This window comes from Neodiprion lecontei, chromosome 5 (assembly GCF_021901455.1).
Source record: "Neodiprion lecontei isolate iyNeoLeco1 chromosome 5, iyNeoLeco1.1, whole genome shotgun sequence".
Taxonomy (NCBI): domain Eukaryota; kingdom Metazoa; phylum Arthropoda; class Insecta; order Hymenoptera; family Diprionidae; genus Neodiprion; species Neodiprion lecontei.
The window spans coordinates 1,633,485-1,646,309 of NC_060264.1; the positions used below are offsets into that span (position 1 = coordinate 1,633,485).

A 12,825-nucleotide genomic window follows, 5' to 3' on the forward strand; every position below is an offset into this window, starting at 1 on the left:
CTAGCTCTGGGGTAGAATAAAGGGCCGATGGTTTTGGCCGCCCTGCTGAGGGGTTTGGATTAAAGGGCGAGCGAAGATCGGCTGGCTTTCCTTACAGCAGTTCTTTCGTGAATTTCATCAAAAGTATCGGGAGCACGTGGCTCGATAGCTCGCGTGCTCTTGAAAGAAACGGAAGTATGAAAAGTGAAGGGGTGGATAAGACGACGAAGAAGAAGAAGAAGAAGGAGCGGAAGAACTTAGTAGGGCACATAGTTGTACGCAGAACGAAAGTTCGTAACAAGTAAACTTATAGAATGTTTTTCCAGTCTTTCCAGAATGAAGGGTGATCAACCCTTACGGTTTGTTTTTTGCTTTCAGCTGTACCTGAGCAAAACCCGACAAGCTGCCCTCCGCGAAGATATCCAACAGCCGGTGAGCCGCGGCGTGGCGGCCAGTCTCACGCATCCCGTTCACCTTAACGCACACCAAGAAGGTAGGAGAAGACCATTTTTGACGAATAACCGATGACGCGCACAGCGGAAGGACGCGGGCTTTTAAACTCCTATTAGCGCTTGTAACACGCTGTAGCGACCCCTGCGACCCCCTTCAGCGAACTTCCCTGCGTTTCACCTTGAAGCGGGAAAAGTTTTTCAACCCCCCGCGTATGGAAAAAAAAAAGAAAACATAGTAAAAAGAAAAAATGCGAACTCTCTTGTTTAATATCGTAACGACGAAAAGTCTTATATAAGTTAGCTTGGCGACTAAAACATCAAGAGGGTTTTACGGCAATGAAACGGCTCTCCGGGATGGGTTTTTTGATCGGAAATCAAGGGTGATGAACGGTGTTACGGGTTTTTTCCGGAAAAGCAAACACGAGGAAAGCGAGTTAACTCGCCGAGTGTGACGACACTGCTTTTCCTAGTTTATTCATTCACCGGCGTATGATCCAAGCATCCTCGGGTCGGCGGCTTCTAGAAGCCCTGCACGTATATACGCGAGCGTGCGAGTTCCGTCTCCGTCATGCATAACCCCACATCAGAACCGGGGCATAAATATTCTAATAACTTCGGAAACTAATATGATTGCATCCACGACGAATAATATCCTATTCCTCCTCGCGTTTACTGCCCCCCCGGTCGAATAACGAAATACCACGTTACAGACATCGAGATTGCCCCCCCATAAGGCTGGGCAACAACACTTGTATTAGTATTATTATTTCACCGAAACTTTTTCCATACACGCTTATGTGTATATATGCGCGATGTAGACAGAGCGAGAATTTTCCGCGCCCTGCTTTCCAACCCTTCTTCTCTCTCTCTCTCTCTCTCTTTCCTGACATTGTTCGCTGTTCTATCATCGCAATTGATTTTTTGAAAATCCGTACACACAATATTTTTGGCTGACTCTTTTCCAATTTTATTATATTTTCCGCATCGGGCCGCTGCTTCGCTCGTCGACGAAATAAACCAGAGACAAACCGTGAGAGAGAAAGAGAAAGAGAAAGAGGAGAGCCCAGAGGTCTATGAATTATTTTGACCCGGCAGATTTATTCATCGGCTTTTTATACCGTCTCCCGAGGAGTCGAGTATCCCGTCTAACCTCCCACACGTAACGTGTTCGTCAATGATTCAGTACCCCGCGATCGATTACCGATCCGGATACTTGATACACCCAATTATACTACAAATCGGGCCAAATTAGCCCTCATGAATAGGGGTGAAAGGAGGCGGTGATTCAATCGGTGCTGGCAGCTCGTAAAACATGAATTACTTGACGCCTGTGCGTAACGGCCCTGACTCGGGTGTAGAATTGTCCAAAATAAATTCTGTCCCCTGTCTTGATGCCCAAATCGACTTCCGGTCGATTGAATCATTACGACTTCGTCGGTGCGCTACGTCTCAATTATTTCCAAACTTTTCCAGATCATGTTTATACTCGGCGAAAACGTCGAGTGAAATATCTTCTTACCTCCGATGTTGGTAACATCGATTTTTCATCCCCTGAAACTGCTGCATCTCAGCTCCGCGCGTCAATCGAGAACTTAAACCCCCGGCTGCAAAATTAACGTCTAGTAAAACGCGGCAGCGCATAAATGCAACGAATCGATAATTATTACTCCACGGGCAGCGTATTTCGGTGCGAAGCACGTGTGCGGGTGCGATGGTGGGTGTAACGTGTAACCGTGTGCGCCATGATAATCCTGAGAAGATTAACGAGGTGGACTCCTCTAGCTGCCTCAGCTCGCCCGCTGCTTCCAAGACGTATAAGAGGTTAGCGGCGAGGGGTTGGGGGCTGAGAGGAGGAGAGGAAGAGAGGAAGAGAGTGTGTGGCGGCGTCCCGACGGTGTGCGGTGGCTGCGGTGGGCGCCCCTTGCCCGTTCCCTACATTAACGCAATTATGAATTTGTCGCTTTGGGATCTGACAATACAAGATGTTGCGCTCCTCTTCCGCCGCCACCGGCTGCCTGTGCTCCTTGCGCGCATATTAATGTCCCTCGTACACGATGACTGCCTGCCTACCCTTGGTTCCTGGTTTGTATACTTGGAAGTGAGAGAAAAATTCCCGGTGGGAATTGGGGCGATCCCGTTTCACCACCGGGTGTAGTTTAATGCCGAGGTGATGCAGGGAAACAGGTATTACAGAGTGTATGCGTATGACCGTCGATGGCGATAGAGAGGTCAGGACTAGGCCGAGGAAACGACGCCCGTAGCGTGGAAGGTGAAATCCGAGGACTAGCCTAAATACACCGGACGATGGACCGCGGTCCTGGTAACACCGGGGCGAGTGGTCCGTGGGTGGTGAAGGGGTGAGGGCGAGTGCCTAGTCAGCCCTTAATATCATAAGAGCTGCCGGACCCGCGCAAACAACCCCAGCAGACCTAACATAACCTCTGGTAAGCACTAGAAACCCCGTCTCCGTACGTGCAGGGGTGGCCTATTATCACTAACTAATATGGGAGCCTAATTGAAACCTCCGCCTTTGTTTCTAATTCTATGCCCGCGTTCTCGAATGCCGCCCGAGCGCTCTCGGCCTCGCTGTAATATGGACATGTGGGGGACGACACGCTGGAAACCCGTTCCCAAAAGCACAATATTTCTCTTTCACGTTCGAGGACCGCCCCCTGCCTTCGGGGGGTGACCTTCTCAAATAGTCAAGCGCTAGGAGTTCCCTTGTTTCTGGAGCTCCGCACAGTCGAAGAGGTTAAATCGGATTTCCGAAAAATACCGCCCCGAGGTGAACACCGTTCACGAGCCAACAGCGAAGCGAACGGAAGGGTGAAAAAGCGTAAAAGGTGCAGAGATGAGGCTGGGAGGGCGAAGAGGCCGCATTATTGAAGCATTTCACGCACGAGTGATAACGCTTAGCGAATTCACCGTCCGGAGGACTCGCCCTACAACGTTTTGCAGGCCGTCGACTGAGCGGCACTCGGATGGTAGCTGCCCCGTTGCACCCTGTCGAGCGACACGTTCTACCGACGGAAAAATGTCTCCTCTGCCCTCTCCGCTGCTCGTTCAAAATCACCTCCCTGACACCTGTGGCTTCCGTGCGTGTCGTACCACATGCACATACGTTCTATGTGTAGGTATACCTTTGTTTGTACGATCGAACGCGCTTCCGGGGGTGAGATAAATATAAAAATAAAGATTATAGGCATATGAACCCACATGTTGCTTAAATTAAATTGGACATGGACGAAAAATATATGAAGAAGATGACGTTACTCGTTTCGGAAATCGTTCGGAATGATTTTCAACCGAGGATAACAATTCTAACCCTTCTTTGACACACTCACTTCATCGTCCCTGTTATTAACAACCCTTTGGTCGGATTTTAGTTCAAAAATTCAGAGATACCCAGGGAAATACGTCAAATATGAAATTAGATTGTTCAAAAAAATTATTTAAAATTGTCAAGTATGGGAAAAGTGAGCATTCAGTAAAAAATTCGTCCGGGTCAAAATGACCTGGGGTGTCAACGAAGGGTTAACCGAAGACTGAGACAATTGTCGGTTTAAGTGTACTAAATTTCAGGTTCACTTTGCTCGCATCTAACGGCTGATGAATTTAGATGGTAAACGTTTTATTCGTAAGTGGAAATATTCCGGTCTTCCAAACCTACTATCCTCAGCTTCGACTGGCAAGTCCTGCGAACCAAAGGAGGAGACATCGTGAGTCCCAATTAACTAAAACATTTCAATTTCTCTGACATTTCCGCGGACTTCGTTGTCAATTATATGAATTGTGCCGTAACTCGAAGCCGAGCGAAAATTCTTAGTTAACACTCGACATCACTCACAGCGCGCGGTGAGATCCTTAATAAGGTCGACGAGCAATAGGACAGACTCCACAAGTGGTGGACTTTACGGACTTAAGATTAATCCCCATAATTACCTGATTCCATCCCGAAGCGGTAGGCGAGGGCCCTTTATTTCGTTTTTACGTACCAGCCCCGGACTGGCTTGCAGGCTCGTTTTCCCTCCGGAGCGAGAAGAGTTTCTTTACATAGCCGCGTAGCTGCACACTGGCCGTAAAACGATTCGAGGCTTCGCAGCGAGGCGCGGGGCTCGCGTGACCGTAAAGATATTTATCAGGTAGAGTCCCCGGTCATCCTTTACGATCCGCGGCCACCGTTTTAGAAATACCAACCCGTGAAATCCCTCCCGCTCTTTTATAGCCACGCCTCCTTTATATCCTACCCTCGGAGCCGGTCGCGTGCCGCTTCGCTTTCTCCTTCGTGCCCTCCTCGCCCCGCTCGCTCTCTCTATTTTATTTTTTTATTTTTTTACTTTCTCCTTTTTTCAACCCCGATTTATCTCCTTTTCAATGCCACGAAGGTGCCGTCGAGGGGAAGGAGTCCCGTTCGAGGAACGATCCACAAGTAGGCCTGGAAATATGCTCACCACGTTTTATCCTTTCGGCAAAAAGAAGTCGACGGTTAAGGGAAAAGAAGAAACCACCCTCGTGGCTCTGCTCAACGGTGCCAAAAACTACCCCCGAATCTCGCTCAAAGTACGTCTGACATAAGAGGTAAAAAAATTCTGAATCTCTTAGGCTCTCAGAACCGCTCGTTTTTCGTCTTAAGAAAATGCCTGATTTTCGAATACTCATTCGGTATTTTTCGGACTTTGATTTTTTGCACTATACTCCAGATTTTTCGCCCCTCGATATCTGGCCGGTCTCGCCAATGCAGCGGACAATAAGAATCGATATCCTAATTAGAAGGGGCTATTCCGCGCGGTCGAGTCTGTATCAAGGCCGGGTGTTGGCGAGGCGAAAATCCGGACGGGGATGCGGGCCGGAAGCAGGAGTCTGCGATGCCGACCGGACCCGACCGTCCCACCGGAAACGCTATTCACACGGCGACTCCCTACGCCGACGTTTTCCCGGGCTTCCCTTCTCGCTCCCTATTTCACCGCCTACACGACCGGCCATACTCAGAATCCCCGCGTACGGCTTGCTAGCCTCCCTCGCGACTGCCACCGATACGCATCCCTGAATAAACAAAGCTCGGCGAAAAAAAAAAAGTTGAGCAAAGTCGCTAAAATAATCATACGCGTGGTTACCGCCGGCTAACGTCCACAGAGTAACGAACGTCCAAGTTAATTACCACGCGTGGAAATTCGCCGCGTTCTCCAACCCCCACCTCTTCCCAAAACGCTGAAGATTTCTCTCGCTTTTTATATTTCTCTCCAAGTCGGTGCTCCGCGATCTCGGTATAAAAAAATAACATTGAAAAACAACGGTGAAATGTAATCAAACAAAGCAAATAATTACAAGTGTACCGTGCAAAGAAACCTTGACCAAAAGTTCGTTGCAGGGGATGGTAAAGCTTCCAGATTTCTGATCGTACTGTACGGTCACCCTGTGTAGGTGTACAATAGTGTACATGCTTGAGTGATCCGGTCTATTCCCATGTTTTATATCAAGCTGGAGTAATTGCAGTGGTTTATTTCATTGCGAGCGATAGGAACGCGGGGAAGCTGCAGTAGGAGTTGGTTGCGGGATAAACCGAGAGATGGAATAGAGTTTATTAGTCAATATAGAACGGTTAACGTCACATCCCATCAGCGGATAGAGTGCCATGAATGCTGTGGAAAAAATGTATATAATAATAAGAAGAGAATAGAAGAGCAAGAGAGCTTCGTGCAGGCTCTGCACTCTATGAGATTAGTCAAGTCCAAATCCCTGTTCTTTCCAATTTACCCGGCATTCGCCCCGGGCAAGGTTATTTGTTCACGCCAATATTAATTAAGATATTGGTCACCGTGGGCCTCCGCCTAATGCTCCAACCTTCGGGAACAACGCTTCCGGGATTAAACTCTCTCTCGTGCCTCTTCACCCATTCCGCTGCACGCAGTGTGAGAAGAGGATTTTTCCGCCTTGATACCCTTTCTGGTACCCAAGGTGTTCAGCAGACCGATGCGCGTTGTCGTGAAATGAACGAATTACCTCTTTCGCTGGAATAACTCGGCGAGTAGAGTTTCGTGTTAGCGTTCATTCCATTTTAATCGTTCAAGTCTTTATAACTCTTCAGAAAAAGTAACTCAGCAGCAGAATTTGAGACCGTCTTTTATAAAAGTCAAGAGACTCTGATGATCGAATTCGGACCAACGAAGAACCTGGAAACTTGGTTCATCGTTGTCATTAGCTGATGATGAAGAAGCGTAGGAAATGAGTTTTAGAAAGCTTGATCCAAGTAATGCAGCTGACTACATCCTTCGCAGTATGAAAAACATTTCTAAAAAATATCAAACCATGACGAAACGTTGCTATTCGCCTCCATTTGATAGAGTTAACTCATACCGTTCACGGTTTGTCCATAACGAAATCGGAATACTTGGCTTGTTATCAGCATTACGCATATATATTATAGGTATGTATAATACGCACGAAGTGCGATTCATTTGAAAGTCGGCATAGTTAACTAGCACGAGTCACTAATTCACACACTGAATAATTCTCATTTGTATCATCGCGTATCTCTGCACACGTCGTAATGGCAAATAACAATTACCAGAAGACTGATTAATTTTCAATCGTCATCGAGTCAGTCACGTTCGCGACGCATATGCGACTCTATTATTCTAACGCTGCGACCCGTCTGAACTTCATTTTTTCGAATAGTCCATGAACCGTATTATTTCACTTATCATGGCGAAGAACCGCCCCTTGTTACGATGGTGAATAATCTCCTTTTCACTCTCTCTCTCTCTTCTGAGATGGCTCGAAGATGTCAATGATGAAACCGACGCGACGGCGCCAGTGACGAGTCATTAGCAAAGTTCAATTGGGGTTGCATTGAACCCAATTTCTCGACAGTATTTGCTCGCGCTCTGGGTGCCGGAGGTTTGACCCCTCGTTAATCACCAAAGGCCAACTCAGAGACCTACCAGACGACGCGGACAAGCTGTGTAGTTGACCGCAGAGACTGACCGCTTTCTGAGGCTTCTACTGAGATCGATGCTAGCAGCTCTAGCCAAAAAGGAGCCGCCATAAGATCCTCCTGGTACCGAAAAATTCACCACCGTCGGAACCAATTTCCCAACGAAGATCTGGAGACAGCTTCAAAGCTGATGTATACTCAGAATGTACCTCCAAGGCAAAAGACGACGCGGCTAGAGATGGAGTAAGGTAAGGGCGGCATTAGCCAAGGCTTTGTTAGCAAACAGCGAGCAGTGGGTAGCATTGCCGAATTAGGGACTGATTTACGAAAGCAAACCAACACAGACATCGCCATGTACTGTAAACGATATTATTTCAGGTGATCAGTGACTTCGGGCAAAAATCATTGTTGTCATCACCAAGTGTAATGTGTGCCTGCAAATTCTTCAGTTTTGATTCGCGGTAAGCAAATATTCACCGGTATCCAGCTGGCCAGTCGAGAATCAGGAATTACTTTCGCCTTGCCCAGAAGCGCCGACAGACCCTTTTTCATTCTCTGACTTCCTCCAACGCTGGAGGTGGTGGACCGCAAAACCAACAAACGATATGCGCTGCCCGAGATATGCTTATGATGTCGACGTCCCGAGTCTGGCTACGCCGACACCCCTTATTCGGCTACTTTTGGGTGGCCACAACAATTACCAATTCAGAAAGAACACCATATCGAGTGAAAAGTGAACATGAAGGGCTGCTGCCGTTGGAACCGAATCGGATGACGAATAATAAAACGCATTAAAAGTACAAGGCTGAAGGAATTGAGGCTAGATAATGAGGGTAGGCATACAGACCAATATTGAAGATAAGTAAACCAATTTATTTCAAAAAATACGTCATCAGATGTTCAAAAGCATCAGCAGGCCGTATGATAAATAACTTTTGAAGTAAGAGGTAAGGCAGGTTGTGAAGGGAGAACGGGAAAGCGGTAGGAGGGGTTAGAAAATCACCCGGTATCTCTTCCGCCACGGGGGCCAACAGAGGTGACGTAATTACTGAGATTAATGTGGCCTTGAGCTTTTGGGAACTGAAGCTCTCCCGGCTTTTATCTCTGGCGGTATCATCCGGCGCTCAGCTTGGTTTCTCCGCTGCTCCAGGGTTCGTTGGAAAGTAATTCTGAAAAGAGAGAAGGACGAGGAGGATAGAAACGGTTTAAAACATCACTTGCTCGCCGAGATTCAACCATCGTACTCATCAGGGCTTACAACGAGAAAAAAAAATTAGTAGCCAGGTATTGCAATTGGAAAAAAAATGATAAAACTGCAAAAGGCCAACTTCTAACCACCACCAAGGAAACATACTCACCGGCTTTCTGGCTCCTTCCGCGATAGCTTTCCCGGATAGCGTCGACCTGAGTTTCCTGTCGACACCTAGCTGCAGCCCTCGACAGTAGAGGAGGAGCCTTGGTGTCTCCGGGCTGGTTTCCTCCTTGCGCTTCGTTGGCCGTTGCCGCACATTCAGCGCCAGCCTTCCCCAGACCCCTTTCTTTCTCCTCGGCAACGGCGTAACGCCGAGACAATGATATCGCAGGAAGAGCTGTGCCCCACCGCTTTACAACTCCCGACGGGCCTCCGGAACCCGACTGAAATTAATATCATAAATAATGTTATAAAAAAAATTAATAATAATAATAATACAATGCTCTCCCGTTCCACCCCCCGATTCTTACCGCCTTTTCTATTACACAGGCACTCCCATTTGACCTTACCTCGAGCCAAGGAGCAACATGAAAGACAACTCGTAGATTATTTGTGGGCACCTCCGCAGGTTTTACGTTATTATTTTGTTGCTGGGTGAAAGAGCAGGCATAAGGGTGGTCCACCAACTAATCGAATCATTTCTTGGGTCTGGCATGATTGTTCCAACAGGAAATTAACAGGAAAGAATGACGAACGGTACTTGAGTGGAATTAAGGTAAAGCATCTTCAGCTAATTCACAAAAACATCATCGCAAGTCTTTTCACATATTGGTAAAATTACATACCCTACGATAACTGTGCTGAGAAGTGAAGGAAGGAGTATTTTTTCGTTTCACAGATTTCTTCATGGGGGTGGATGTGCATTATCGCGGTAGGTTCTTATCTTCGTTATTGCCAGCTCTGACTAGGCAGTCGACAGGGATTAGAGGGTGGTGCAGGAAAGGTGAGAGAGGGTTGTGATACTACACGTGGAAATCTACCTGTAGCTTCGTCTTCCGACGCCACAAAGACAATGGGGCGAATTAGCACCGCGTATGTGCCATATCTTCTGTTTCATCAGCATTTGAGGGCGTTCAAAAGCACTACGGGGGTGAGTGGCGCCGCGCTACTTCTGCTGCTTTGTACCATCAAGATGATTATATTGCCATTCAGAAGTGAAACGCAACCCGTTTCGTCGCAGACTCCGCGAGGATAGTCCGCTTCTCTCTATCTCTCTCTCTTCGCTCGTGCAATTTCACCCCGTAGATTCTGCGAATTTTCAACCCAATACGAGTGTACGATCTGCTACAGCACGGAGTGGCAAAGAGGAAAAAAACAGTTTTCCCGATTAATCTGACCGCGTTTTTCGACCTTCCTCGTCGCTTTGTCTTCCACTGGGACTTGGGTATATCTCGCATTTATCTCTTCGGCCGACTCGGTGGTCGCGGTCGGGCGGCACTGGCGCTCATTAAGTTTTTGGTTGAATGCCAGGCGAAGCCGCGACGCGGAGATCTCGGGATAACCGTGATCTCAAAGGGTTAGTCGTTGGACGTCGCCCCACGGCAAGCCCAGGCTAAGAGTTACGCTAAGAGGGTCGGGCGTTCGGGCGGGTAGTGAAGGGAAACGAGAGAGAGGGATAGGGATCACCCGGGAAAGAAGAACGGGAAGAAGCGACGAGGACGAGATGCCCGAGTGGCCCACGGGCGGCGGCACTTAATGGAATTAAAAGTAAGCCTAGATAGTAATTCGGTTTATCTCGGTAAATACGTCGTTGAATATACTCTTGGTCTGCAGTTAGGAACGCAGAGACCGAGACGGAGATCCAGGAAAGAGAATAGGTACGGTGATGAAGAATTGTGAAATTTTCAACCGGCTGGAGAGGCAAGCCTCAGTGGATGGAGGCGAGGTTTAATGCTAAATGCGATGAACGATAATTCCTCTCAATTATCCTGGAACCTCGAGACAAGATTTTGAAAACCCTTGTACGCAGAGCGACTGAAAAAATCCTCAATGCACTCCGAGTATTTCCTGCGATAAACTCAACGAACCATTCTGTGAAAAGAATTCTTTCATTGCAAACATCAAAACTAGAAGAAGTTAACGGTGAGCAACAACTTGACTTCCTGAAATGTGTACGTTTATAAGTGTTCTCTTGCGTCCAAATGCCTTTAACTATTTACTGTCAATGTGGGCACTGTAAATTATTAACCACTTGTTTTTAGATTTTCATGCTTTGGATCTTCGTTGGTGTATTTCAAACGATGCTATACGACTGGGGGTGTGAAGTTGAGCAGAATTTTCGGAAGCTCGCCTGATGGACATTCCGTGATGAAAGAGTCGTCATGACGCAGCTACGAACTTATTCGACCTGATTTTTGTGAAATTTGATGATCATTAGAGATTCATAAGAAAATCCCGTTTGTATTGAAACGAAACGCATTTGTTGACTAGATACTAAAAACAATAAATGTTGGATCTGTGTTATGTTCGATGTGTGCATAGTTCATTGCACATAATGATTACAATGATATATACGGATATCTTACAATTAAATAATATAGTGCATCTACATCGTATTCATGGATAGGTTCCGAGTGACTCAGTATTTTCTTGATATCCGAACGAAAAGGGTTTCCTGCATATAGAATCTTTTATTTATCTATAATAAACGTATCGTTTGTATCTACTGTCACTTGTGTCGCCGGTCAATGGCACACGTGATTTATTCGGAATGGTAACTCGTTCCACTTTCAAGTACAAGATATGAAGTTGGCCACTGGAAACCTATGATTACTCGTTTCTATACGTACTTTTGACAATATATCATGTAATAATGTGAACGTAAGAACAATAAACAAGCACTTATTTTTGTGATCTACATTTTTGGTCTCAGATTCAATTTGTATGACCCTTTCCTGACTAATAAGATCCCCAGGAACTCAAAAAACGCAGCAAAAAAAGCGTCGGAGCAACAGCACAGAAATCACGACTGGAATTCTTCGTTTTTTGACTATAACTGTTTATTCGATGATGACGGCGTATTGGGACTGCGCCCAATCGATTTCTCTCGCGAAATTACGTCGGATTAGTGTCAGAAAGGATTTATTCCAGAACTTTTCAAAAACGCGAAAATTTTCGCCAAAAATACAAAGGGGTTAACCTTCCTTTTTTTTTGACCGAAAAATTTTCCGTCTCAGAATCGATTTGTATGACCATTTCACGACCAATTGGACCCCAAGGACCTCAGAAAACGCAGCGAAAAGTGCGTGGGACCAACGGGAGAGAAACTACGGAGGAAAAAGCACCTGCTGAAAAGTGTAAAAAATACAGGTTCTCGTTTTTTGGCTGTAACTTCTGATGCGTTTATCGCAGCGTCCTGGGACTGCGCCCAATCGATTTCTCTCGCAAAATTACGTCGGATTAGTGTCAGAAAGAATTTATTCCAGCACTTTTCAAAATCGCGAAAATTTTCGCCAAAAATACAAAGGGGTTAACCTTCCTTTTTTTTTGACCGAAAAATTTTCCGTCTCAGAATCGATTTGTATGACCATTTCACGACCAATTGGACCCCAAGGAACTCAGAAAACGCAGCGAAAAGTGCGTGGGACCAACGGGAGAGAAACTACGGAGGAAAAAGCACCTGCTGAAAAGTGTCAAAAATACAGGTTCTCGTTTTTTGGCTGTAACTTCTGATGCGTTGACCGCAGCGTCCTGGGACTGCGCCCAATCGATTTCTCTCGCAAAATTACGTCGGATTAGTGTCAGAAAGAATTTATTCCAGCACTTTTCGAAATCGCGAAAATTTTCGCCAAAAATACAAAGGGGTTAACCTTCCTTTTTTTTTGACCGAAAAATTTTCCGTCTCAGAATCGATTTGTATGACCATTTCACGACCAATTGGACCCCAAGGAACTCAGAAAACGCAGCGAAAAGTGCGTGGGACCAACGGGAGAGAAACTACGGAGGAAAAAGCACCTGCTGAAAAGTGTCAAAAATACAGGTTCTCGTTTTTTGGCTGTAACTTCTGATGCGTTGATCGCAGCGTCCTGGGACTGCGCCCAATCGATTTCTCTCGCAAAATTACGTCGGATTAGTGTCTGAAAGAATTTATTCCAGCACTTTTCAAAATCGCGAAAATTTTCGCCAAAAATACAAAGGGGTTAACCTTCCTTTTTTTTTGACCGAAAAATTTTCCGTCTCAGAATCGATTTGTATGACCATTTCACGAC

At 46.4% G+C, this 12,825-nt stretch overlaps 1 protein-coding gene and 1 long non-coding RNA gene across 4 annotated transcripts in view; both read left to right on the plus strand.

Moving 5' to 3' along the window:
* The window catches only part of LOC107220271 (AT-rich interactive domain-containing protein 1A), a 270,178-nt gene that overhangs the window by 132,119 nt on the left and 125,234 nt on the right, over positions 1–12,825 (plus strand). For all 3 annotated transcript variants that reach the window (XM_046740876.1, XM_046740877.1, XM_046740878.1), the window contains exon 3: positions 358–472. In XM_046740876.1, the coding sequence (XP_046596832.1) occupies positions 358–472 (115 nt within the window). The remainder of the gene's footprint in view (positions 1–357; positions 473–12,825) is intronic.
* LOC124294649 lies at positions 1,831–11,476 on the plus strand. Its single transcript, XR_006904580.1, has 11 exons — positions 1,831–2,875; positions 4,014–4,150; positions 4,817–5,009; positions 5,132–6,855; positions 7,202–7,613; positions 7,744–8,649; positions 8,750–9,023; positions 9,107–9,332; positions 9,456–10,324; positions 10,391–10,699; positions 10,819–11,476. It is a non-coding gene; the product is annotated as an uncharacterized LOC124294649 (long non-coding RNA).